At 42.1% G+C, this 26,780-nt stretch overlaps 2 protein-coding genes across 3 annotated transcripts in view; both read right to left on the bottom strand.

The window, feature by feature from the left end:
- The window catches only part of PRKAR2B (protein kinase cAMP-dependent type II regulatory subunit beta), a 1,491,604-nt gene that overhangs the window by 194,415 nt on the left and 1,270,409 nt on the right, over positions 1 to 26,780 (bottom strand). Inside the window, exon 7 of the mRNA XM_044088539.1 lies at positions 8,228 to 8,329. Coding sequence (XP_043944474.1) covers positions 8,228 to 8,329 — 102 coding nt within the window. The remainder of the gene's footprint in view (positions 1 to 8,227; positions 8,330 to 26,780) is intronic.
- HBP1 (HMG-box transcription factor 1) overlaps positions 1 to 26,780 on the bottom strand; it is a 1,884,794-nt gene that overhangs the window by 1,749,655 nt on the left and 108,359 nt on the right. The window lies entirely within an intron of this gene.

Below are 26,780 nucleotides of genomic sequence, written 5' to 3'. Positions count from 1 at the left end.
TCTCCTTATGTTTGGGTTTGTCCTTAAAACTTGAGCAAGGAAGTTGACAGCTATGGTCTGACTGGAAAAGTCTTCAAAGCTAAGGTCAAGGGCATGGCCTTCTCCTTATTCTCCTCCTGTACTTCTGCTGGTTCTTCCTTCATGGAAGTGATCTTCAGTGTACCTCATTATTTATTAACAACTTCACCTGTGACATCTGTCAACTCATTTTGTATCCTGATGGTCTTGTTTACAGCCCCACTTCATTCCCTGCCAGCTGACTTACTGATCTAAAGGCCTGTAGCAGGTACGCATCTAACAACCTTGGAGTGAACTTTAAATAAAGCTAAAACTATGTTCTTTGGCACTTGCAATGAACTCAGAACTATCCATACCATTGCTCCATCTTAAGGGAAGACAAAGCTGAAACTTAAAAAATGGTGCAGGTATCCAATCATTTGGCTGGGAAAATTCAGTTTCAAACAGTACCTGGAGCACTCTGCTATTAAGATCCCTCAGGAGCTAGTAGTCTGCAACAAAATAAATATTCTTAGCATCTGAAGTCTGTGACACTACTGTGTGTGTGTGTGTGTGTGTGTGTGTGTGTGTGTGTGTGTGTGTGTGTGTGTGTGTGTGTGTGCATTTTGATTTCTCAGCGTTCTGCCCCAAGTCTAAGAACATTACAATCTTTTCAGACAAAACAACTCAATTTATGCTATCAGCCCCACACTTATTTCCCAGAAAAGCTTGGCTGGCTCACAGCTAAGGCAAGGCTCAGTTTTGCCCTGTTTATACTCTTGACCAGAAGCTCATTGTATATCACAATCATCCTTCACATGGGCACAAGTGGAAAGCTAAGGAGTGTCATTTGGTGACCCCGTGTTTGTATCTTACTGTAAATCTGAAAAACCACAATACAACTAGACGACAGTTTTCTCTCAAATGGATTCTCTATATTTTTAATCTAACAGTTTAATAAAATCCATAGATGCTTTCCTCTTTATAGAATGTTGAATAGGTATTCATTCAATAACTCTACCTATGTGTGCTTCAGTTATCATTCTTTTAACTGACATTCCATTCTACCTTAAAACACGTTTCTGTTCACCTGACTTTTTACACCCACATATCACCTATTCAAGCTGTGTTCCCTACTGACAAATCTCTTCCCCCGATCATTTCTCATTTAAATGCTTTCCTTCTTAGTTTTCTCAAATCCCGAAATCTCTCTTCACTGTCATCCCCATAAATCTTCTCCTTAGGTTTGCTGCTCACCACCTTTGTTTCTAGGCACATTTTCATTTAAAGGTACAGATAATATAATGTTCTGCTGTGCACTGTTATTGCTGCTGCCATTTAAAGCAGATCTACCATAATATGCATCTTAACATCTGTGGTTCTGACACCAATTTTTTGTTCCCAGTTGCATGCCTTCCAGCTGACCATATGTTGCTTTCCATTTCAATAGCACATAATTTTACTGTCTCCAGTATTACCCTTGATGTTGGAACTGCCTCTTGGCCATAACTGTTGAAAATGGCTAGTTTAGATTAGCCCACCCACCTGGTCAATTATAATTAGCATAACTGGTCTAATAGTGTGGAGTGGGGCATTCATTCATAACACGAGTGACTCAGGCTTCAAGCAGCAAGCTAGGTACTAAAAGGTAGAGCTCGAAGAGAGAACAAAGCATGAGTAGATAATCATTAACTTGCCATCCCAAGGGTTAACTGTGAACAAGGAGGTGGGACAAAATCAATACCTCCAAAGAATGATGAGACGTGCTATCAGCCACTCAACTCGCACCCCATATTATGATGGAATAAGAAACAGTGGACAGCAGGATGGATATTTTACTGCAAAACTTCAATAGGGAAGATAAGAATCAAAAAAGGTAGGCTGAAAATAACAGAAAAAAGGCAATCTTAGCAATGGAAAACGAAAAAGACAAAGGGAAGACATAAAGCTGACCTGATTTCACTGGATAACTGCTGGTACCCATGTTCCAAGTAAAGAAAAAGTACAGTTTTGTACCTACCATAAATGTAGATGTCTGATAGATATGCAACTGCAGTCATAACATATGGGTTGTCCTGCCTCAGGCAGCCCTCGGTCGGCCGGATTCCAAAGTCTGGGTCCGACGTCGGCTGATGTCACATTTCTCTCCGACGTCAGAGCGGCTGGAGTACATAAGCATCAGCCAACGCCATTTTCTTCAGTGTTTCTTGCCCCAGATGCCAGGTGCCCTCCAAGGAAGACTGTAATCAAATTGGAAGACAAAAACAGGATTCCAGACAAATAAATGAGCAATAAACAGATACACCATAACAGATATCCCCAGCTAAGAGAAACAGGGATAGGAGTGGACCCTAGGCATAGAGGGGTATGGAGGGAGGGAAAATCCGACTGCAGTTGCATATCTATCGGACATCTACATTTATGGTAGGTACAAAACTGTACTATGTCCTTCAAGAATGCAACTGCAGTCATAACATATGGGTAGAATACCATAGCTTAGCTGGGGGAGGAGGAGGAATGCTCTAGGAAAAAGATGGTGTGGCAATCAAACCCTGCAGGACTGCCGAAGCAAAGCCTGCTCTGGATCTGGAGTATAGAGGAGATTGTAGTGTTTGGAGAATGTATGCACGGAGCTCCATGTAGCAGCTTCTAGAATGTCCTTAGTAGGCACCCCTCTTAAGAATGCTGTAGAGGTGGCTGTAGCTCTGGTGGAATGTGGTCTGACATTGGCTGGAACAGTCTTTCCATGAAAGGAATAACAGAATCTGATGCAATGTCCAATCCATTTTGAAATAGTCTGTTTTGAAATTGCTTTTCCTTGGACTGCAGGGGCGTAAGCTAAAAAAGTTGTTCAGACTTCCTACTGGTCTTGGTTCTGTCCAGGTAGTATCGAAGTTGTCTGTGAATGTCCAAGGTATGTAACAGTCTTTCCCCCTTATTCTCAGGATTGGGGAAGAAAGCGGGCAGATGAATAGCTTGATTTAAAGAAACCCTAGATACCACCTTTGGCATAAAAGTAGGGTTGGTCCTTAATGAAACCCTGTCTCTGTGGAAAATTATGAACGGTGGTATTGCCATTAGGGCCTGTAGTTCAAACCCTTCTTGCTGAGGTAATTGCCAACAGGAAAGCTGTCTTCCATGAGAGAAATTGCAAGTCAACTGAAGCTGCTGGCTCAAATGGAGGTAGAGTCAGTTTTTCTAGGACAAAATTGAGGTCCCAGGCTGGCACTGGAGCCTTTCTTGGTGGCTTAATGTTCTTGATTCCCTGAGGAATTGCCTTAGCAAAGGATGTGAAAAGACAGGCGGATCAGTGTTATATCTAGCTGAAATAGCTGATGCATGTATCTTTATGGAAGAATATGAGAGTCCATTCTTTAGCATATCTGCCAAATATTCCAGGATGAGTGGGATGTTCAATAATGATGCATCATGTCCCTTGCTGGTATTCCAAATGCTGAATCTCTTCCATTTTGCTAAGTAAACCTTTCTGGTGGATGGTCTTCGAGCCTCTGTTAGTATCCGCTGAACTTCCTTGGAGAGAGATAGGTTGAGGTTATTCATGGGATCTCCCAGGCTGTTAGCTGCAGTGTCTGAAGGTTTGGATGCACTGTTTTGAAGTTGTGTTGAGTCAAAGTAGAGGCCATTGGGGAAGGGCCCACTTCTTGGTGTGACATATGCTCCGTAGTAGTGGATACCAGTGTTGTCTTGGCCAGTCCGGAGCTATTAGGATCCCCTTGGGTCTCTCTGCTTTGATCTTTAATAATACTGAGGTCATCAGTGGCAGAGGTGGGAATGCATAGATTTTTAGGAAGTTCCAGTTGAATGAGAGAGCATCTATTTTCCAAGCTTGTGGATGGTATGTCCTTGAGCAGAATTTTTGTAGATGATGGTTGAGGTGAGAGGCAAATAGGTCTACTTCTGGCCTGTCCCATGTCGAAGTGAGCTGTGTGAAATTCTTCGGATGTAACCTCCACTCGTGTGGATCTGTGAAATTCCTGCTTAGGCTGTCCGCCAGCACATTGTCTTTGCCTGGAACAAACTGGGATTGTAACTGAATGTTTAGACTCAGTGATTTTTCCCAAAGATGCATTGTCAGTCTGCAAAGGGGGTAGGAATGGGTGCCCCCTTGCTTGTTTATATACCACATCACAGTGGTGTTGTCTGTCCGTATCAGTAAATGGCCTTGCTGAAGTTGGTGTTGAAAAGCCTCGATGGCATGCATTACTGCCAGCATTTCCTTTTGGTTTATGTGCAGATGTGTTTCCTTTGGAGACCATTGTCCTTGTATACACCTGCCTTCCATGTGCGCCCCATCCAAGGTCTGAGGCGCCTGTGGTCATGGTCTGTGTTATCTGTGGTTTTGAATGACATACCTGTGTTTGCCTGGCTTACCGAGGCCCACCATAGGAATTCCTTTTGTAGGCATGGAATGAGCGGTATGGTTGTCTCTAACTTGTTGCTGTGCTGAGACCATAGGCTTTTTAGGTACCATTGAAGCTTTCTCATGTGTAGTCTTGCTAATGGAACCAGGAGAATGCAGGATGCCATGTAACCCAGGGCCTGTAGGAATCTCCTTGCAGTCATCTGGGTAAGTTTTGCCAAACCTTTGAAATAATGAGTTAACTTCTCTTGCTTGTCTTCTGTTAGGTAAGCCATTTGAGAGGCTGTGTCTAATTTGGCTCCTAAGAAGATTATTTGCTGGGATGGCTGAAGTCTTGACTTTTGGAAGTTGACTGTGTATCCCAGAGCTTGAAGTAATCATATGACATAGTCCAAGTTTTTTGTCAACATCAGTTTGTCGTCCGCTTGTATGAGGCAGTCGTCCAGGTACGGGTAAATTTGGATCCCCTGGAGCCTGCAATGAGCAATTACTGAAGCCAGGCATTTTGTGAATACTCTGGGCGCAGTAGATAAGCCAAATGGCAATGCTGAGAATTGATAATGCTCTGGCCCTGCAAGAAATCTGAGGTATTTTCTGCAGCTGTGTCTGATAGGGACATGCAGGTATGCCTCCTTGAGGTCCAGAGTAATCAGCCAAGACCCCTTGCCCAGCATGGGAAGGAGTTGCTGTAGAGTCAGCATTTTGAACTTTGGTACTATGAGAAAGGTGTTTAATGCGGACAAATCCAGTATTGGTCTCCATTGAGATTCTTTTCTTGGAACAAGGAACAGTCTTGAGTAAAACCCTGGCCTTGTTCTTGTTGTGGAACTCTTTCTATTGCTTTCATCCGAGTCAGCAGAGATTTGCTTGATAGCCTCTGCCCTCTGGTTTTGTGGTAGGTTTGGCATGCCTTGTTTTCTTGGCAAGGTATGAAAATGGAACCTGTAACCTCGGTCTATAATGTCCAAAATCCATTTGTCCTTTGTCAGTCTGTGCCAATTGTCTGCAAACAGAGATAATTTCCCGCCCAAGGGAGCTTCTATTTGTTCCCTGGTAGGCGGAAGTAGAGGAAAGTCATTGAGATTGTGGCTGTGGGGCAGGTGAAACCCCTGTGTCACTTCTTTGGTTTGCTGGCTGCCATTGTCGTCCCCTGTAAGGACCTCTGTATTGTCCTCTTCCTCGGCCACATCTGTTTTTACCCCTTTGGAATTTTTCAGGATTAGGAAAGGACCAGTTTTTTGAAGGCCAATTCCTACTGAATCTGGGGGGTTGAACCTGGAGGAAATCTTTCACCGTCTGAACTGATTTTGCTTTTTCCTCGATGGTCTTTAACACATCCTTAGCATTAGCACCAAAAAGCTTGTTCTTTTCCAAAGGTGCATCCAGAAGTTTTGCCTTTACATGATCTGGTAGAGGTTGATCTTTTAACCATGCATGTCTATGAATGACTGCCCCTGTCATAGCTGCCCTACATGAAGCTTCCAGTGCATCATATCCACACTGCAGGAAGTGATTGCTTACTTGCTGAGAGTTATGTACAGCTTCCTGCAAAGACTTCCTGTCTAAAGGATCAGGAGAGGCCAATGTTTTCTGTAAATCTTCTAACAGGAAATCCTGATATTGTAACATATGAAAAAGGCAATTCAAAGCTCTCATAGATAAAGTAGTGGAGGTGTAAACCTTTTACCCCATCTCTCTAATGACCTAGCTTCCCTGTTGGAGGGCAAAGGATTTTAGAGGTGGAAGCTGAAACACCTTTAGGTCCCTAAGAAATAGTTTCCAAATCAGCAGTATGGGCCCTGAATAAATGGGAATGTGTTTCTGGGACCCTGTAATACCTGTCTGGCTTGGCTGGAGCAGGAGGAAGAGAGTCAGGGTAACACTAGAGTCAGAATATAAATCATCCAAAACATCAAGTACAGGAGGAATAGCTAAGGGCCTGTGCTGGGGCTTTTTAAGGAAAGTTCGAAGGTGCTTTCTGGAATCAGAATATTCCTGGCCTTGCCACTTGAAATGTTCCCTCATGGTATGCAGAACTTCCCCAAAAGAAATATCCTCAGGAGGGGAGGCCGAGGGGATGGAATCCTCTGCATCCGAGTCCTCATAGGTCTGGAAGAGCTCTTCCTGGCCATCAGAGTGGACAGAGTCCTCAGAATCTTCATCTGAAGGAATAGGGTCAGAGGGTTCAACCCGGGGCCTTTTATCAGAAGGAGGCTGGGATCCTCTCTCAGGATGGGCCTGTGAACCTCTAATCATAGAAATTAAGTCGGCAGCCATAGTCATAATTTGTGTCTCTGGAGTAGGCTGAGGAAAGGCTTTAGCAGTAAGATGCTTGGTCTTGCTGGCTGCCTTAGCCCTAGTGTAGGCCTTAATAGACATGGCCATAGGAGGCCTGGCAGCTCCACGTGCAGGAGTGACCTTATCTACAGCAATGGTCTCGGGCATTTCCTCGGTTTCGGTATTCGGAGGAAAATCAATAACTGGCGTCGGAGTGATATCCGGAATCGGAGTCATCGGTAATGTGGTGTCTTCGGTTCGGAGCGGTGGAATGACCGTCTCAGGGGGAACCGGAGCACTCGCGGTAGATTTTGGCGTGGAGTCGGTGGTAGACGCGGGCCGAGGATGTCGGTCCCGGTCTTTTCGTTTCTTGGGAGTTTGCAATGTCGGAAGTTCCGACGGCATTGTATAAGCAAATTTTTCGCCAAAAAAATCTTCAGCGAACTCCGCCCAGCGCCTGAGAGTGCGCTTGTTGAAGCGAGCACAGGCTACACAGGCCGAGACGTCGTGGTCTGGGCCAAGGCAAGGAAGACAGTAAGAGTGGAAATCCTTATGAGGTATTTGTTTAACACAAGAAAGACAATTGTTAACTTTTTCAGTAATTTCTGACATCAGCTGAGGCAAGAAAAGGTCCCCAACGGGGTACTTAGCTTTTTTGATGACTTCGGAATCGAAGAATACACGAGCTGACCGACCGGCACTTGCGAACTGCTTCTGCTTCGGGCACCGCGCGGCAAGAAAGACTGAAGAAAATGGCGTCGGCTGATGCTTATGTACTCCAGCCGCTCTGACGTCGGAGAGAAATGCGACATCAGCCGACGTCGGACCCAGACTTTGGAATCCGGCCGACCGAGGGCTGCCTGAGGCAGGACAACCCATATGTTATGACTGCAGTTGCATTCTTGAAGGACATCATATATGATATTATTACAAATGTTTTCTAAGAAGCTGCCATAGTTTGGTATACAACAATATAATATGGATGTCTGGTTCACATATGCATGCAAACAGCAATGTGCCTCATTTGCCCCCATTCACTGCTTTACACAATGATGCTCTTGAAAGTAGGCTTACAACTATAAAAAGAGGCCAGCTAATAAGGCTCGGGTGGTCCATAAAAGCATTCCAGCACTCAGGATTAGTACCGTGCTTGTGAAGCTTTGCTTTCCTGTTAATTATGCAGATGGAGAGAGGGCCAACAGAACACCGGCATCAGGAACTCAAAATCCAGTCACTAAATGGATTCACAGGGAATGACACTTAACAAAAGTTCCCAAAAGGATCATAAGCACAACAACCTCTATGTGAGTTAGTTATGATAAAGATTTAGGACTGTGCTGTTCTCCAACTTCTACAAGAAGTTTTTTTTTTATTCTTTTTCTGCAAAAGGCATTAATGCAACACAAAGACTGACCTAACCACCCAGACGTAGCACAAAAATAGTACAACTGAGAATCACTTGGAGACATAAGAGGTACAAATCTTGATAACAAAATCTGTATACAGAAAATATACCAGAGTCAGACTTCATAATTTTACTTTCAGAACCATTAATAATTTAATACAAATTACCTCTAATGACTTAAGGAATGGTAGTGACTCAATAAAGGCTTCATACATTCTTCTTTTTTTGGCATTGTTTTTCACAATAATTCTGCGGAATGTTGCTCTGTCCTATAAAAATAAAAGGAAAGGCATTCTAAGTTTTATTGCTATAAATAGAAATGGATGGTTCTGTGAAGCACAATTCATAACATCTGTCTGTGAAACTGTTCAAAAAATGCTTCAAGACGACTAAAAATCTGCTGTCTTGTTTTCTTAAGCCAGTTCAACAGTAAAAGTGTTACCTCAAAGCGATTTTTTAACCACATGAAAACACTTAGATTAATTCCTGTTACTGGTAATAAAACATAGGTACAAGCACCATTTGTTTATGTATCAAAATGCAACACAGAACTGTGACTGTCACAGCATAAGAAATGCGCAGGTAATGCAATGCTGTTATATACTGGTAGATGTTTTAATTCCATATTTTACCACAATCTAGCAAACTTTGTCACGTAATAAAAGTAAATTCACATGAAGGAAAATGAGGCGGGTAGATTAAAACAACTAACAAACATTACACAGTCTTAGGATATACAGACCTATGGAAAGTATTAATTACTAGCATGTTAAAAACTCTGAGGGCAGACAGGCTGATTATGAATATTATATATTCTGTGATAAAAATGTGCCTGACCTGTATATAAAACTAAAGGGACTAAAAACAGTTTCACTGCTCATATCTTGCTATCCATATCCATAAAGAGCTTCCAGTTTCTCAGTTTTGTATTACTTTTTGTTTAGTCTCTGCTCACATATCCTTAGCTGCCATAACAAAACCTTTTTTAACTGATACTCTTAAATACTTCATTTTATCTTGTCCCCATAAATATGGGTACTGCTGGACCAATTTATATTTGGGTTCACAGCTTACAGCTACAATCTTTGTAATATCCTCATTAATTTTATATCCCGAAAAAACTTGAAACTGTCTCAAGATGTTCCATAACACTGAGATGTCCTTTTCTGGTTTTATCAGGTTCAAAATAATATTGTGTGCAAATAGAGCCAACTTTTCTTCATTACCGTACCAATTATATCCATGAATTTCTGAGTCCCTTATTTTCTTCGCCAATGGCTCTTAATATAAAGCAAATAACAAAGGGGAAAGAGCACATCCCTGCCTGGTTCCTCAGTTCAGATACAACTCGTCAGAGAGGAACCTGCACACTTTAATTTTTTTCTTCCTTCCCTCATATATCTTCCGAATTAATCTTATTATTGTATGAGGGAATGCAAATTCTTCCATTGCCCTACTCATAGAATCCCAGCTTACTCTGTCAAATGCGTTCTCTGCATCAAGACCTACCAACAACAGTATTTTCTTACATTCTGCTTCCCTCTAGATCATCATTCTTCTGTTAATGTTATCAAATGTTTGCTCCCCTTCTACAAAACTACACTGATCCACAGCTATCCAGTTTGGCTACACTTTTGCCATTCTTTTAGCTATAACAAACATAACCTTTATAATTATGGTTTAAAATTGAAATGGGTGCATATGAAGCTGAGTCTAATGGGTCTTCACTGTCTTTAGGTATTACAACCATCACAGCCTTCTTCCAGGATGCTGCTTCACTTCCTTTTAAAATATTGTTAAACAAATCCTTCCACTTAGTTGTACACCTCAATACTAACATGTCATTCCAAGTTTGTAAAATTTGCACTGGCTGTGTTTATATGGTACTTGTGCTGGTTTACAGTCATCTCCTTGATACAGTTTTTTTCCATCTAAAAGCGATAACTCCTGCCTTATATTACAGTCTTACCTCTCTACTTTGCTACTGTAGCACTGTTAGTAGTTCTAAAGGTGCAGTTTGAGTGTTTCTGGACTTAGATCTTGTTACAGTTAGAATTTCACTATACATTCTGCTTCATTACATCAGGAACCTTAAAACCGTAACAATCCCTTGTAAATTCATTCCTAATGTAGGTATTGAAGAAATTATGCATACAGTACCCTTTAATTCAACTTACTTACACTGTTAATGTAAGACCTTGAACACAGTATAAGATTACCATTGTCAGAGAGACAAGGCAGACTGCAAATAAATGACAATACACACCGAATAATACTCCAGAATGACATCAGTCATTCTTTTACTGCACAATGCACTTACAGATATGCAAACATTGCAATCCAGTTAGTGATCCATTAGTCATGCCTCTTTAAATGGATAACATCCTACTGTTTAAAGTTTTGCACTTAAACACAGCATTGTCATAGTGGTTAGCTATTGTCAGATTAATTCATATCACCAGGGGTGACATGAATCCACTACTTGTCCATCTCTTTTAATAATGTTATTCCATTTATATGCACGCCTGTAATCAGGCACAATGGCAGACCATATGAAGTGTATCTTTGGTCTCCGTCGTTTAATTTTTTCCAACACATCCAGCATCTTATACTTGAATTTGAAGTTTGGGATGGTGACCAGAGCATTTCCTCTGGCACACATGAATAGAACATCTAGACACTGAACTCACGGAATGGGAACTGTTCTGTCCTACCACACTCCTCCATGACCCAACAATCAGTCACATTTCTATCTCCTCTCACGAAAATCCACACATTCTGTACTTCTGCACTTAACCAAATTATTGCTGATGCTCAGTATAAACATGAGTGGCCCCTTACCCATATTTGTAGAATATAATAGTTACACCAGTAGAACATAAGATGCATCTGTCAGAATAACTATATTGAAGAGTATCATCAAGTCAGTTCTTATAGTTGTACTGACCTGAGGTATCCATCTAGTCACTGGTTCCTAGAACTGAGATGTTGGCATGCATCCTTTACACGTCCTTCACATTCCAGTCACTTGCTATTTTCAAATTTCTATAATGCAACATCCCCTAGCAGCCTGCAGAGTGGAAACTGAGATATGTTAGATGAAATATAGCAACATTTGTAGCTCAAAAAGGTCTATATCTATATATATCTGTAGTGCATTCTGAAGGGAAGAAGCACAATTTTAAAACATTTTCCATTGTGATGCCAGAAGTGTTTCTGTGAGGACAACTGAGTCAGAGACTGTCATGGTAGAATTGGTTCTAAGCTGTATAACACTTTTACTAAAATGCTACCTTCTGCTATGTTCACCCACTTGAAAGTGTACTATGTGTTCATAGCTACATTAATACAACAACGCAGAAGATAAAAGGCTTTAAAAGCTATCATCTTCAACCTTATATGATGGCTAACAAAATGCTCAGTGTTGCAAAATGTCTGTTGACATATTCAACTAAACAAGTTGTCATAACAGGTTTGTTGTTTAACTTCAACAACCGAGCTGTATAGAAACAACAGCCAGATCTGACATGAAATCAGAAATGGATATGATGCTTCTGACCATGTGTATAGCTCAAATGGTTGCTGTCATAATGGGAGTTGTGTACCACACATTAACAAAATTGCAGCTTTTCAGCTGTGCATTGTGACTTATAAAAGTGAAGTCTAATCAGTGAAGATTAACACTGTAAAGATGACAGCTTGGCACAATTTCACTGTCTATACTTTAATAGTCTTTATTAAAGTAACATTTATTAAATTAATTTTAAGTTTGGCAGTTAGCTTAGAGGATTAACAATCTGTTTTCTGTGGTCCAGTGGTGCAAGGTTTGATTCCCTCAGCCTGCATTGCCTAACTGTGTGATTCTGAGAAAGTCACTTAATCAGATACTGCTCCCGGACTGAATCTGAAATAGTTCCACAGAGATCAGTGCTCTAACCGGGAAAATAAATAAAATAGTACTAAAGGTATGAACATTTTGTACTACAGGTTTATAACCTGATTTTATCAAACTGCTCCAAATTAAGGGCTTGACATTACAACATACTTTTCTAAGAAATACTCCACTAGAACAAAAGAGCAATTGCACTGTGCATACATTAATATACAGTATACACTGGTGATGTTTCACCATTATGACTCTAAGGATAACCACAAGGCCTTCTTTAACTATGGCAAGAGTCTAGGGGTAAACTATCAGATATGCTCCGAGCTAGTGCATAATGGTTAAATACACTGAACCAACCAACATTGCCAACATCCTGGCTGACAAGTTCAGTGCAAACTTCACCCCTCCCTCTCCACCAAAGGGGCTAGCACCCATCTCAGAAGAATGTGGGGCTCCAGATATCTCAGACACACAAGTAAAGACAGCCCTTGCAAAGGCCAAAAACACAGCATCAATGGGACCAGATGCTATCCCAGGTTGTGTCTTACACGAGCTTCAAAATGAACTAACCCCCCCATCTCAAATCACTATTCAAACTCAGCCTCTCTACAGGCTGTGTACCCAAAGAATGGCATACAGCAACAGTCGTACCACTCCACAAAGGTGGTGCCACAACTGACCCTGGGAACTATCGCCCTATAAGCTTGACTAGCTTGGACTGCAAAGCCATGGAACGCATTATCATGGTGCTCATTAACAGGGATATTGGGAACCTCCAGACACTGGACCCCACCCAGTTTGGCTTTGTTAAAGGCAGATTTTGCCTCCTGAACTTGGTCGACTTCTTCGAAACAGTCACCAAGGCCATAGATGAAGGGAAGGTGGTCCACACAGCATATCTGGACCTCACTAAGGCGTTCAACACCATCCCACACTCAGGAATCATAGACAAACTCACCAGCTTAAATATTAACCCCTATGTCACGAGATGGGTTGCCAATTGGCTCTCAGACAGAACCCACACGGTAAGAGTGGCAGGCGCCATGTCTGACTCTAAACCAGTCACAAGCGGAGTCCCACAGGGCTCAGTCCTGGGACCCATCCTGTTCAGTATATATTTCTCCGAAGTACAGGCAAAGGCAGAGGGACTGTGGCTAACCAAGTTCGCAGATGACTGTAAATTGGGTGCAATAATTGACTCTCCAGCTGACACAGACATCCTGCAAAAGGGTCTCACAGAGACAAACACCTGGTGTCAAAGTCACGGCCTCAAGCTAAATGCCAAAAAATGCATAGTAATCCCATTTGGGAAAAACAAAGTACCTACAAACTACCACATAGATGGGAATCCACTAAGTACAGAAGAAGTAATTAGGGACCTGGGTACCCAAGTAGATAGCATGTTCTCCTTTGATAACCGCATAACCAAAACGGTCAGGAAATCCTTCTATGTGGCACACCTGATCACAAAGGGTTTCTCATCCAGATCCAAGGAGGTGATTGTGCCCCTTTACTCCTTACTCATTAGGCCCATAATAGAGTACAATGCCCCATTTGGGATGTACCTCACTAGACACCTGCAACAACTAGAAAGACCACAGAAGTACTTCACTAAGAGGATTAAGGGCCTTAAACAATTACCCTATGAAGCACGACTAAAAAATCTCCAGCTCTTCTCAGTCGCTTACCGTCTTCTCAGAGGTGACCTATGTCTGACCTATAGGGCCATGTCACACCCTGAACTAATGGGCATGCTTCACCTCAAAAAAACGAGATCCCTCAGAATCACTCGTTCTAGCGACTTGAACCTATGTACAACAATAAACAGGACATGCTGGAGGGATAAATTCCTGTCCCAGCGACTCCCCTCACTCTGGAATAGAATCCCAATCCATATTTGACAGAGCTCCTCTCTGACCCTTTTCAAGAGAAATCTTGATGAGTGGATGGGTAATCGTAAGTTCTACCTTGGGATCACTTCAGGAGCCCTGTTGACAGAGTCCCAGGTTACTAATCTAATGGGGAGGCGAAAGCCATCACTCTGTGGCTAGGCTTATAAATGCCCATGGGCAGATAGCCTAGTACTTACCTATGAACCTATGTACCTATCCCAATATAGCTCAAAAGCACTTCACAGAGCAGAAATGTTGCAATACAGCTGTGTTTCCACATGTTAGTGCCATAAAACATGCTGATGAATATGATATAATCAGTACAGTTGGACTGTGCAAGCCAGAATGACCATGTCAGCCCCAGTATTTTGCAGCATGGCTCCCACTGAACTGCTGTAGAATGTACAACAGATGCCATTCATCAAGCTTCCCAGCATTCCACTGCATATCTGGATTTCTACTACATTTCTGCTACATGACTGGCTCAGCTGCACACCTACTGCATGACAGTGCCAGTGGCCCTCCTATAACATCACACTGCAGCAAAACCATGTTGTATAAAAAAAGAAGTTATGTACTCACCATAATGTTCCATGTTGGTAGTCCATCTCACCCTTCATTTTTACATATGGGTTCGGAGACGATCCTCGGCTCTGACTCGGCCTATTTACAAGCTGGAAGACTTCTAATTGGCTCATGGCTAAGCAGGTATCCCATGGTACGCCAGTACAATCCCCAGATCTTGTTTGCTGCTCACTAGAATAACAACCATAAAAACAACCAATACTAAAGGGTCTCCAACCAAGGGCAACCAAATTATTACTTCCAGATCTTCCAGGATGGGGGCAGGAGGGCGGGTTGGTAAAAATGAAGGGTGAGATGGACTACCAACATGGAACATTATGGTGAGTACATAACTTCTTTATGTTAGGTAGTCCAATCTCACCTTCATTTTTACATATGGAACTGTGTCCCTAGTGCCTTATTCTTGGGTGGCTCATTGGAAAATACTCTTGAGCACCGTGCAGCCAAAGGATGCTCTACCCCTGGATGCCAAATACAATTTGTAATGTGTAATAAAAGTGTGAGGGGTAGCCCACGTAGCTGCTGCACAAATATTATCAAGTGGTACCCTGGCTTGAAAGGCTGCAGAGGTAGACAGCGACCTGGTAGAATGAGCCTTGATCGTGCAGGGTAAAGGTTTGCCCTCCGAGTTACAGATAAAGGCTATACAACTGAAAATCCAATTAGATAGTATCACTTTAGAAACTGGTAAGCCCAATCTAGAGTCAGAAAAGGAAATGAATAATTGATCTGATTTCCTGAAAACCTTAGTCCGCTGTAGATAAAAACGTAGTGGTCTATGAGCGTCTAGCTGATGAAACGGTACTCAGCTGCATTACAGTGGTTAGGGAAGAAAAATGGGAGTTCTATTGATTGGTTTAAGGTAGCATTAGAACAAACTTTGGGGAAAAAGGAGGGATTAGTATGCAATGACACCCTGTCTTTGTGAAAAATCAAATAAGGTGGCTTAATAGACAAGGCCTGTAGCTCCGATACCCATCTAGCTGATGTGATAGCTACCAAAAACATGGTCTTCCAAGACAAAAATTTTAGTGAAGATGAGTGGGAAGGTTCAAAGGGCGGAGATGTCAATTTGAACAACACAAAATTTAAATCCCAAGAAGCCACTGGTTCTTGCAGAGGTGGTCTCAATAGGGTGGCCCCTTTCAAAAAGGTCTTGCATGGCTTATGAGACATTAAATTGGTATCTGGAAAACCTAAGTAAAAATGAGAAATTGCCACCAATTGGACTCTGATAGTGGCAGATCCTTGCTGAAAAAGCTCAGAAAGAAAATCCAGAATCACAAGGATAGAAGCAGTGTATCTACATTCATTCTCTGTGCCCAAATAGAAAATCTTTTCCATTTACTGCCATATAGCCTTCTAGTTGAAGGTTTATGGGAGGACATAAGAATATGTGACACTGAGGATGATACATCATGAAGCCTGACTAGGGATGGAACTGGAGCAGCCACACTGTCAATTTGAGGGTGTGGATTGAGGGGTGTAGCGAACCCATGTGAGTCAATAGATCTGGAGCTGGGTCCAGAATCCAAGGATTGTCCAGGAGGAAAGGCTCGAGGAAGGGGAACCAGACCTGACGAGGCCAGTAAGGAGCAATGAAGATCAACTTGCTTTCCAGCTGACTGGCTTTCTGAATCACTTTGGAAATGAGAGGGATTGGAAGAAAGGCATACAGAAGTCCCATGGGCCAGTTGTGAGCCAGAGCATCTCTGGGAGTCTATCCCGGAGGGGGAATGAGGGAAAAATAGCTGCTGCATTTGGTATTGACTAGACTGGCAAAAAGTTCGCAGCAAGGCTGTCCCCATTTCCGGAAAGTCTGATCCAATGTTTCCCGTTTCAGAGACTACTCATGAGGCATTAGGATTGCCCGGCTGAGCTTGTCGGTTATCACGTTGGTCGTCCCTGGAATGCGCGTTGCAACCAGAAAGTGCTGGGAAGAAATCTCCCATTCCCAAACTTGCATGGCCTTCAAACAGAGTGGGTAAGATCTGGTACCGCCCTGTTGTTGATATACCAAACCACCGACATGTTTTCTGATTGTATCACAATTGTCCCTAGAGGAAGAAGGTCTTGAAGTGCTTGCAATGCCAGAAGCACCGCCTTCATCTCCAGAACATTGATATGCAGATGAGCCTCATGTTCTTGCCATGTGCCTTGGACAGCCCTGCCGAGATAATGCCCCCCCCACCCGATCTGGGAGGCATCCGTGGCCACAAGTGGCAACGGGTTGGGCAGGAACAAAGGGGGTGCCTGTGATCAACTGGTTGGGAGCTATCCACCAAAGAAGAAAGAAGGTCCTTCTTGCATGATTCCGTCAGCAGGATAGGATGACTCAGCGGGAGATACTGGAAGGACCATTGGTAAGACAGAAGCCACTGGAGAATTCTCATGTGCAACCTGGCTAATAGTACTAATAGAATTGTGGAAGCCATAGTCCCAAGGAGCTGAAGAACCCACTTCGCTTTGACTTTCCGCAACAGAAGAAAACGTTGAACTTGGAAGATTAAGTTCTGTGCCCTGTTGGCAGGGAGACAAGCTGTCATGTTCACTGTGTCTACCTTTCCACCTATAAAAATCACAGACTGAGAGGACAATAATGCAGATTTTTTCCAATTTATGGAGATTCCTAACTGAACACAATGTTGAATCATGGCGTCCGTGTTTTGAAGGAGTAGATGTCTGGTGGGGGCAGTCAGGAGCCAGTCATCCAAATACGGAAACACCTGGAATCCTTGACGTCTCAGGTGAGCTGTCACTACTGCCATGCATTTGGTGAACACCCTAGGGGCTGTGGTGAGACCAAAGGGCAGAGCGCAAAACTGAAAGTGACTGGCTTCCAACCGAAAGCGTAGATGGCTTCTGCACGTCTTGTCCATTTTTATGTGGTAGTAGGCGTCCTGAAGATCCAGACAGCACATCCAAAAGTCTTTCCCTAACAATGGGAGTATAGACTGCAGTGTTACCATCCGAAACTTGTCCTTCTTCACTGATTCGTTCAATCTGCTGAGGTCCAATATTGGCCTCCAATCTCCGGTTCGTTTTGGAACTAAAAAGAACCTGTAGTAAGTTCCGGATCCTATCTGGTCTTCTGGGACAGGCTGGATGACTCTTTTTAAGAGCAACTTGTTGATCTCCACAGTTGCTGATCCCTGAGATTGGGTGGTACATATGGGATCCTTTTGGGAACAAATGGTGATAGGGAAAAGGGTATGATATAGCCTCTGGAAACAACTCTTTGTACCCACTTGTCTTGGGTGATATTTAGCCAGGCTTCTTGGTACAAAGAAATGCGACCCCCGACCGGCCCCAGAGAAGCGCAGTCGGGCTCGATATCAGGAGCTCTGATAAGGCCATCCTCAAAAGGAATCACGGCCTTGTTAGAACTGTGGACTGCCCCTGCCTCTAGGGCGACGTCTGACGTTTTCTCCTCCTCTGCCTCTGAAGGAGGATTCAACCTGTCTGTCAGAAAAGACCCTCTGGGACTTCTTGAACCACATTTTACCACCCCTTTGACCCTTGAGGTATGGTCTGGAAGGGACAGTAAAATGCACTCCCACGGCAGAAAACGTCTTTCCTTCTTGCTCACACTGAGTGAGTGTATACTTCACCTTGGAACCAAACAATGAGGAACCATCAAACGGGGCGTTGGTGAAAGTAGACTTGAAGGGTTCTGCAAAATTACATAAGCGCATCCAGGAGTGGCACTTCAAGACAACTCTGGAACCCGCTGCTCTACTTGCTCCATCCGCAGCATAAGAGATAAGTCGCATGGAGGAGTTAACCACAGAACTTAAGGTGGACAACTGAGTAGAAATCTTGTCAAGAACACCCTCAATACACACACCTTGTATGGACTCTCCTAACTCCTTGAGGAGATCCCTCTGCAACCTCATGAAGTGAGTGAGATAGTTCAGCGATTGAAGGGTAAAGGTCACTGAACTAAAAATACGCTTCCCAAATCTGTCCATCTGTCGAGACTCCTTGTTTGGTGGATGAACAGATGAAGAAGTCTCCACCAACTCCTTCTTCGTGGCCGCTGCCACCACCATGGCATTTACAGGAACATCCTTGGACAAGAACTCTTTACCAGGAGGGGCAGACAAGAACTTATTTGGTCTCCTGGGGACTGGCTCCACAGTGTCAGGAGTATCTCACACCTTTCGACTAACTAGATCCATCAATTCATCAAAAGGTGCAGACACCCAAGAGGCAGAAGGTTGAGACCCGAAAGCCTTCAGGTATACCGACTCCTCATCAGAAGGGTTAACAGTGGGCCAGTCGCACCTCTGCCTAAGGATCTCTAAAATGTCCACAAAGGAGACATCATCAGAGGATGACTTGGGGGACCCTTCCGACTCCTCAAGGTCAGTGTCCGATGTCAAAGACTCATCCTGGGAGTCAACATGTTTTCTCTTACATAACCTCTTCTGGGGAGGCTCCACGGAAGGACATTCCTGGGAAGCCTTGGAAGAGTGGGGGCCACCAGCCAATGGCTCCTGAGGCTGCAGGTCTCTGCTGTCTCCAGAGAGAGAGTAGGAGCTGAGACTGAAGTGGGTGCTCTCGGGGAAGAGTGCTGGTGCCACTGGTAGGGGCTGGAGAATGAGACAGCACGCTCATCATCTCAAATGCCGAGCTCTCCAGCCCCGAAGACCTCCCCTGCTCTGAAGAGATGAGGGTTGGCGCTGGAGCCAGAGCTGTCGGCTCCGAGATAGATGCAGGGTCCGAGCTCACCCTGGCCGAAGCACCTAGAGGAAGGCTCGGAACCGAAGAAGATCGATTCCAACCCTCCCTGTCGGTGCCGACAGGAGTGCTTCACCCCTGGACACAATGGATGGCACCAAGCGTGTCGGAGCCCAACCCGGCTCCAAGGCAGCAACAAAGTGAGCTGGAGCTGGCATTTCCTCCGATGGCACCAAGCACTCCAGCTCCGAAAGGCCAGTATGGCTCGGAGGAGGAATAGCAGACAAGGGCAAAGCTGGGCCAAGTGGCTCCGGAGCCGACTGGGTCGGAGCCAACAATAATTTTGGTAAGGCAGACGACTTCAGGAGTCTCAGGACTACCCTCTCCACATCTTCTTCTGAAAGGCTCCTGGAAGACCTGGAGGACATGGTAGGGGATCTTGACCTTGGGGGCACTGGAGACTTAATTTTTACGGAAACCGGTAGGGAGCTTACAGACCGGCTCCAAGTAGCAGAGTCAACTGCTGTATCAATAGGTTCAGAGATCAGTTCCGAAACACCTGTAACCGACTCTGACACCACCATGATGCTCTCCTTCGGCTCCAAAGGCTGAGGAGTTGAGGAGGCAGATTTGGACTGTTTCGACTGTTTAGGAGGTGGCTCCAAGACACCAGCCGGTGCCAGAGAAGGCCTTTTTGAAGATTTTGATTTCCCAGATTTAGAGGAAGCCGAAGAACTGGATAGTGCTTCCTCAAATCATGGTTTCGATAGACCCGTGAGTACGAGTTTATTCTTTCTCTCTTGTAACACTCTAGGAGAGAAAGCATGGCAGAACAAGCACAATTCCTGTAAGTGGATGGCCCTTAGGCACTAGACACAGCTACTGTGGCCATCCGTTAAAGACATCTTTTGGGAGCATTTCATGCACTTTTTGAACCCAGAAGGTTTATGCTCCTTACTTTCCTTAGACATATTACACACACAAAACCCAGAGAGATTGAAAGAGAGAAAAGGAAGGAGGACTAGGTCCTCTAAGTAAAATGGGCCTAGCCCTAAGAAGGAGTTACACGAGGACTAGGTCCTCTAACTTAAACGGTCCTAGCCCGGTGTAGAGAAAGCTAGGTCTTCTAAAGGAGTTACACGAGGACTAGGTCCTTTAACTTAAATGGGCCTAGCCCGGTGTAGAGAAAGCTAGATCTTCTAATTTAAACAGACAAGAAAGGAAAGCCCATTCACACAAGAGAAACCATAAATGACACAATAAAGTCTATATTTCTATATTTCTAATAACAGGTAGTATACTAGGGGAGGGTGCAATCCTAGTAAATTCACAAGAGAATCCTGGCTAAAACAGACAATGTCAAATATGTCAGAAACTAACTGCCAACGGTGACCAAAAAAAGGTCAGAATAACTACAGACAAGACAAGAGGAGCCCCTGTTGACTAAGAGCGGAAAACTGCCAAAAACTCTAACTAATAATCAAAAAATGTGCAACGGCGCCTAAAACTAACTAGCACACAGGATACCAATAACCACTATTAAACTAAGTTGCACTCAAAAAGGGCAAGCAATACCCTAATATATTAGCAACACTAAATATACAATAAAGGTTCTAATAAAGTATTGAAATATAAAAAATTTGAAAAATTAGCCAGAGCCAAGAGAAGCACAACCAAACTCGTCGACGCAGCAAACAAGATCTGGGGATTGTACTGGTGCACCATGGGATACCTGCTTAGCCACAAGCCAACCAGAAGTCTTCCAGCTTGTAAATCGGCCGGGTCAGAGCCGAGGATCATCTCCGAACGCATATGTAAAAATGAAGGTGAGATCGGACTACCTAACATTGATCTGTTACAGTACATGGCATGTAGGTAGATCACTGCTAGGTAGTACACCATCATATTTTGCACATAAAGGAAGTAAGAATACTTGTCATTATGCAGAATGCATGTTGTACTTCAGCAAGCATATATAACCACCTATCCTAATGCTGCAAGGGTTACTGATGAGATGTAACAGTAGTGTAGACAGTGTGCATATCACACGGAGCACATGCTCAAAAGTAAGAGTCACGGCCCTGTCTCACAGGCTGCTGTTATACATGCCTGATGGCTCCCTATCATAACTAGGAATTTATACTGGTGAGTTCTGCAACAATGTAAAATAAAGTATGATTCATAAAGAAAACAGAAAATCTTGAAGCTTGTTATACTAACATTAAAGCATTTCTACAGGTGGGGCTTTGCCTACCTGTACCTTTAACTTCAGGAGCTATGCTCCCCACAACTCTACTTGTTTTGTGTGTGTCTGCGCACGCACACACACACACACACACACACACACACACACACACACACACACACACACACACAGTGTCTATAAAAAGTGTACACACCCCTGTTAAAATGCCAGGTTTCTGTAATATAAAAAATGAGCCCACAGTAAATAATTTCAAAACTTTTCCCACCTTTAATGTGACCTGTAACCTCTACAATTCAATTGAAAAACAAACAAATATTTGAGGGGAAAAAATATAAAAAAAATAAAAAAAATGTACAATAAACTGATTGCATAAGTGTGCACACCCTTAAACTAATACTTTCTTGAAGCACCTTTTGATTTAATTACAGCATTCAGTCTTCTTGGGTACACACCTGCCATCAATTAAAGATACTCTGATTAACCCCAAATAAAGTTCAGCTGTCCTAGTAGGATTTTCCTGACATTTACTTAGTTGCCTGGTACAGCAAAAGCCATGGTTTGCAGAGAGCTTACAAAGCATCAAAGGGATCTCATTGTTGAAAGGTATCAATCAGGAGAAGGGTACAAAAAAGTTTCCACAGCATTGGATATACCATGGAACACAGTAAAGGCAGTCATCAAAAAGTGGAGAAAATATGGGACAACAGTGGCACAGCAGAGAACGGGATGTCCTCCAAAATTGATGATAAGACAAGATAAAAACTGGTCAGGGAGGCTGCCAAGACACCTACAGAAAAACTGAAGGAGCTGCAGGAATTTCTGGCAAGTACTGGTTGTGTACTACATGTAACAACAATCTCCCGTATTCTCCATATGTCTGGACTATGGGGTAGGGTTGCAAGATGGAAGCCTTTTCTTACACAGAAAAACATCAAGGCCTGGCTAAAATTTGCAAAACAATACATCAAGTCTCCCAAAAGCATGTGGGAAAATGTGTTATGGTCTGATGAGACCAAGGTTGAATTTTTTTGGCCACAATTCCAAAAGGTATTTGGCTCAAAAACAGCACTTTGCATCACCAAAAGAACACCATTCCCACGATGAAGCATGGTAGTGGCAGTATCATGCTTTGGAGTTGCTTTTCTTCAGCTAGAACTGAGGCTTTAGTCAAGGTGGAGGGAATTATGAACAGTTCTAAATATCAGTCACTTTTGGCCCAAAACCTTCAGGAGTCTGCTAGAAACTGAAGATGAAGAGAAATTTCACCTTTCAACACAACAATGACCCCAAGCATACATCCAAATCAACAAAAGAATGGCTTCACCAGAAGAAAATTAAAGTTTTGGAATGGCCCAGCCAGAGCCCAGATCTAAATCCAATAGACAATCTGTGAGGTGACCTGAAAAGGGCTGTGCACAAGAGATTTCCTTGCAAAACCACTCCAAATCTGTCAGATTGCAAGGGTGAGTGAGCAAATATTGCCAAGTCAAGATGTGCCATGCTGACAGACTCCTACCCAAGAAGATGAATGCTGTAATTAAATCAAAAGGTGTTTCAACACAGTATTAGTTTAAGGGTGTGCACACTTATGCAACCAGTTTATTGTACATTTATTTTTTATATTTTTTCCCTAACAGATTTGTTTTTCAACTGAATTGTACAGGTTACAGGTCACATTAAAGGTGGGAAAAGTTTTGAAATGATTTATTGTGGTCTCATTTTTATATCAGAAACACCTGGCATTTTAACAGGGGTGTGTACACTTTTTATATCCACAAGATATATATATATATATATATATATATATATATATATATATATATATATATATATATACACATATATATATATATATATATATATATATATATACATACACACACACACATATATATATATATATATATATATATATATATATATATATATATATATATATATATATATATGTATATATATATATATATATATATATATATATATATATACATACATAGATACATACATACTAACTCTGACCTCCATACCTCTCAAACTCTTAGTGCAAAAAATCTGGACAAAGTAAAAAACAAATGGGGGTCAGAGGTCCAAAAATAGGGACATATTTTAAATATTGCTCTTATAAATTTGGAAAGTTGCTAGAATAACAGGTTATGCATGAGCATGCATTTTTCTGAAGGATATGCAGTCTGAAACTCAAATATCTGTCATTATTTAGTGACTTCAGTCCTTAATGATTTCCAAGAAAACCACAAATTTTACAAATTTTAAGACAAACAAACCAAAAATATGATGCAAAAATCTGGACAGTTGAGATGTATGCTGACCTCGGTATAACTAGAATACTTAAAGGTTCTCCAATTTTAGATATGCTCCGCGATTCATGAAGCTCGGCGCAAGGACGGTTTTAGCCTTGCGCCGAGCATCCTCCTTACAGATGGTGCAGCAGCACCATATGAATATTTATGAGGGCGCGCTGCCGCACCCTCGACGTGCACAGGAAATGTGTGCAAGTGCAGGGGGCGTGTTTAAGTGCTCTATGGAGGCTTAAACATGCCCCCACAGATGCACAACCTACAATGCTTACTAACAGAGCCTGCCTCTAATAGTAAGCAATTAATTCAGTGTCCTTGGATACTGAAATGTAAGCTAAGCATACAAGAGTGCCCACGAACACTGAAATAAAATCAAAGTAGTAAACACACAAGCATGTAGTGGAATGTTGAGCCCCGTCCCTAGAACTATCACAATTAGATTTTCTGTGTCACTATTTTACATTTGTATTACTTCATTATTGAAAGTGTAAGCGAAGTGCAGCATGTTTGCGCGTCGCTGCCCTCTGCTTAGCGTAGTTTACACATCAAAATCATCCAAATAGTAAAAAACATGCGGAATCAACATTAATGTCAATAGTGTAGTGGTTAGAGCATCCGCCTAACGAACAGGCATTCACGGTTTGAATCCCACTTTAGCACAAATCATTTTCCATGTGGAATGTGTACACGCACATATTTATACATATCTTTGCTGTATAACCTACATAATAACATGTAAATGTGAACTGGAGTACTGCATGAAATGTTTAACTAATGCCATTCAATCAAAGTGGTAGTGTGATAATGAATAAGGGACTAGTAAGCAGGTGTAAGCACAAATTAGCAGTAGTAAACATATAGAAGTACCAGTAAGCAAGTCTAAGTGCGTTTGCACAGGTGTAAGCAGTGCCCACACACATTAAGCAAAGTACAAGTTAACTGAATTTAAGAAACTGTAATTTGAAGACAGCACAGCCTACCATCGCGCAAACATGCACACACCCGTTCACAATCATTTAAAAATGCTTTAATCACTCTGTATCCAATGGCCCTTGTTCTGGCCAGCAACAAAATAAATGGCCTCTGCAAAGGTCAAACCCATGACCCTGCACACCACAGCCAATGTGTTTTGCCACTAAGCCATGGCAGATATGCATAACTCTAATGTTATCACAAACATATCATCCAACAACTCATGCAACACCATAGGAAATGTATATAATCATGTAGATGTATGTGCATATGTATGTACAGATATATAATATATATATATATATATATATATATATATATATACGTTGTGGCAATAAAGCATACAAAAAGAATGAGAAGGAAATCAACAGCAACTCCAGTATTATTTAGTGCTGTCAGCTTATGTCATATCAAGCTGGGCAGGGGTGAGCAAGTCACTGTTACTCACACCACAGGCAGGATACTACCAGTGGGAGTAACACTGTCGATCTGCTAAGTCTACTTTACAAACAATCACAGGGTAGTTTCTGGTGGGACTACCCAAAAATTGCTAGGCGGTGTGGACTTCTGACCATTACACAAGCAAGGGCAGGTATGTTCAAGGACCAAATGGTGGGAGAGATTGATGATACATGGGTTGGGACAAAATACATGTAGGGTCCCTAACGCTGGGAAGGGGGCAACGTGTGTTGTGTTATGGCTGTGATAGCAACTGGAGAATGGATGGTTTGCATGTATGTCGAACTCGGGTGGGGTGAAGGAACCATGGGTATGAAATTATGGATCCGGGCATGTCAGGGTTGGATGGCCTGGTTCTAATTGGACCGCCTCGTGGAGGTCAGCGAGTTCGTTATAAGTATATATGCATACAAACATGCATACATCTATATGTAGACGTACATTCCCTGTAACACATTCATTCCTTTTGCAGACATAAATAACATGAAAATGCCCCTACAAACCTCGACAGTGGATAGAATAATAGGTTGTGCATAAGAGGGAAGGGACAAATCTGCAAAAATGCAGAAGTGCGTACTTTGTCCGAATTCAGTGCTGTTCTCAAAAAATGAAATGTGAGGACTTTCTCACTATGAAATAGTGGAATCATTCCTGTGATATACCTGCTATGGCAGCGCAAATCACTAAACCGGTCCTATTTGTAATACCTCAGCTTTGGCCGGCTAAGAACTTGCTGTATTCAACTGGATGTATAAGAGAATTTAAGTACCTTTATCTGCACTTTTTTTTAAAAAAAATACAGTATTTAAATTGATTTTAACTGTGGCAGGAATATTAACTGAACTGGAAGTTTTGACTCTGCTCTTCAGTTATATTAACTGAACTGGAAGTTAGTCAGTGTTTGCTGAATTTTGTTATTTGCTAGTAATTACAGGTGTGGCGGTAGCCACATTCTTTGATTTCCTGTCCTTGCCTATTTAAGTGGTACAGTGTGAAATATTTTCTGCTTAAAAACCTCAGCTTTGGCCGGCTAAGAACTTGCTGTATTCAACTGGACGTATAAGAGAATTTAAGTACCTTTGATAAAACAAACATCAGCAAATAAGCACTTCTGCCCAACAACACACCAACAGTCAATTTCACCACTGTTCTTTATTCCATAACGATCTGGTACCTCGGCTATTCACCTTCAAAGGATCACATTACAGGTTTCAAAATGAACTCCTTATATACTTCATACATAATTAATTAATTGACAATTAACAATTAAGTGCAATTTTTCATCAAAATTTCATCAAAATTTAAAGTGATCTCTGTATATAACATATAGAAATATGGCATTTACTTTTTAAATTTATTTGAAACATTTTAAACTAATATTAAGAACCACTTGTACTTATATAATATATCCCTTCAACATACAAAATTCATTATATGTAATATAGTTTTGATATGTGAAAATCACTATTACAAAATACAAATTAATATATGTATAACAGAATTAATGTTATTATGTATAAATATTATTCAAATTAAATTCTTATAATTAGAAGTAAATAATTTACTTTCTAATGATATCTATTCACCCACAAATTTACAGCAGCTGAAATACAAACAATAATAAATAATATAAATATACAAAATTCTGATGTACATACATTTTACATACATTTTATAAATACATCTAATGAATTTTATAAATTTTATAAACCCAGCTCTTGA

Source organism: Protopterus annectens, chromosome 11.part0 (assembly GCF_019279795.1).
Source record: "Protopterus annectens isolate FY-2018-M chromosome 11.part0, PAN1.0, whole genome shotgun sequence".
Taxonomy (NCBI): Eukaryota; Metazoa; Chordata; order Ceratodontiformes; family Protopteridae; genus Protopterus; species Protopterus annectens.
The sequence above is the reverse complement of the archived record's forward strand: the minus strand, read 5'-3'. Positions and strand labels throughout refer to the sequence as shown.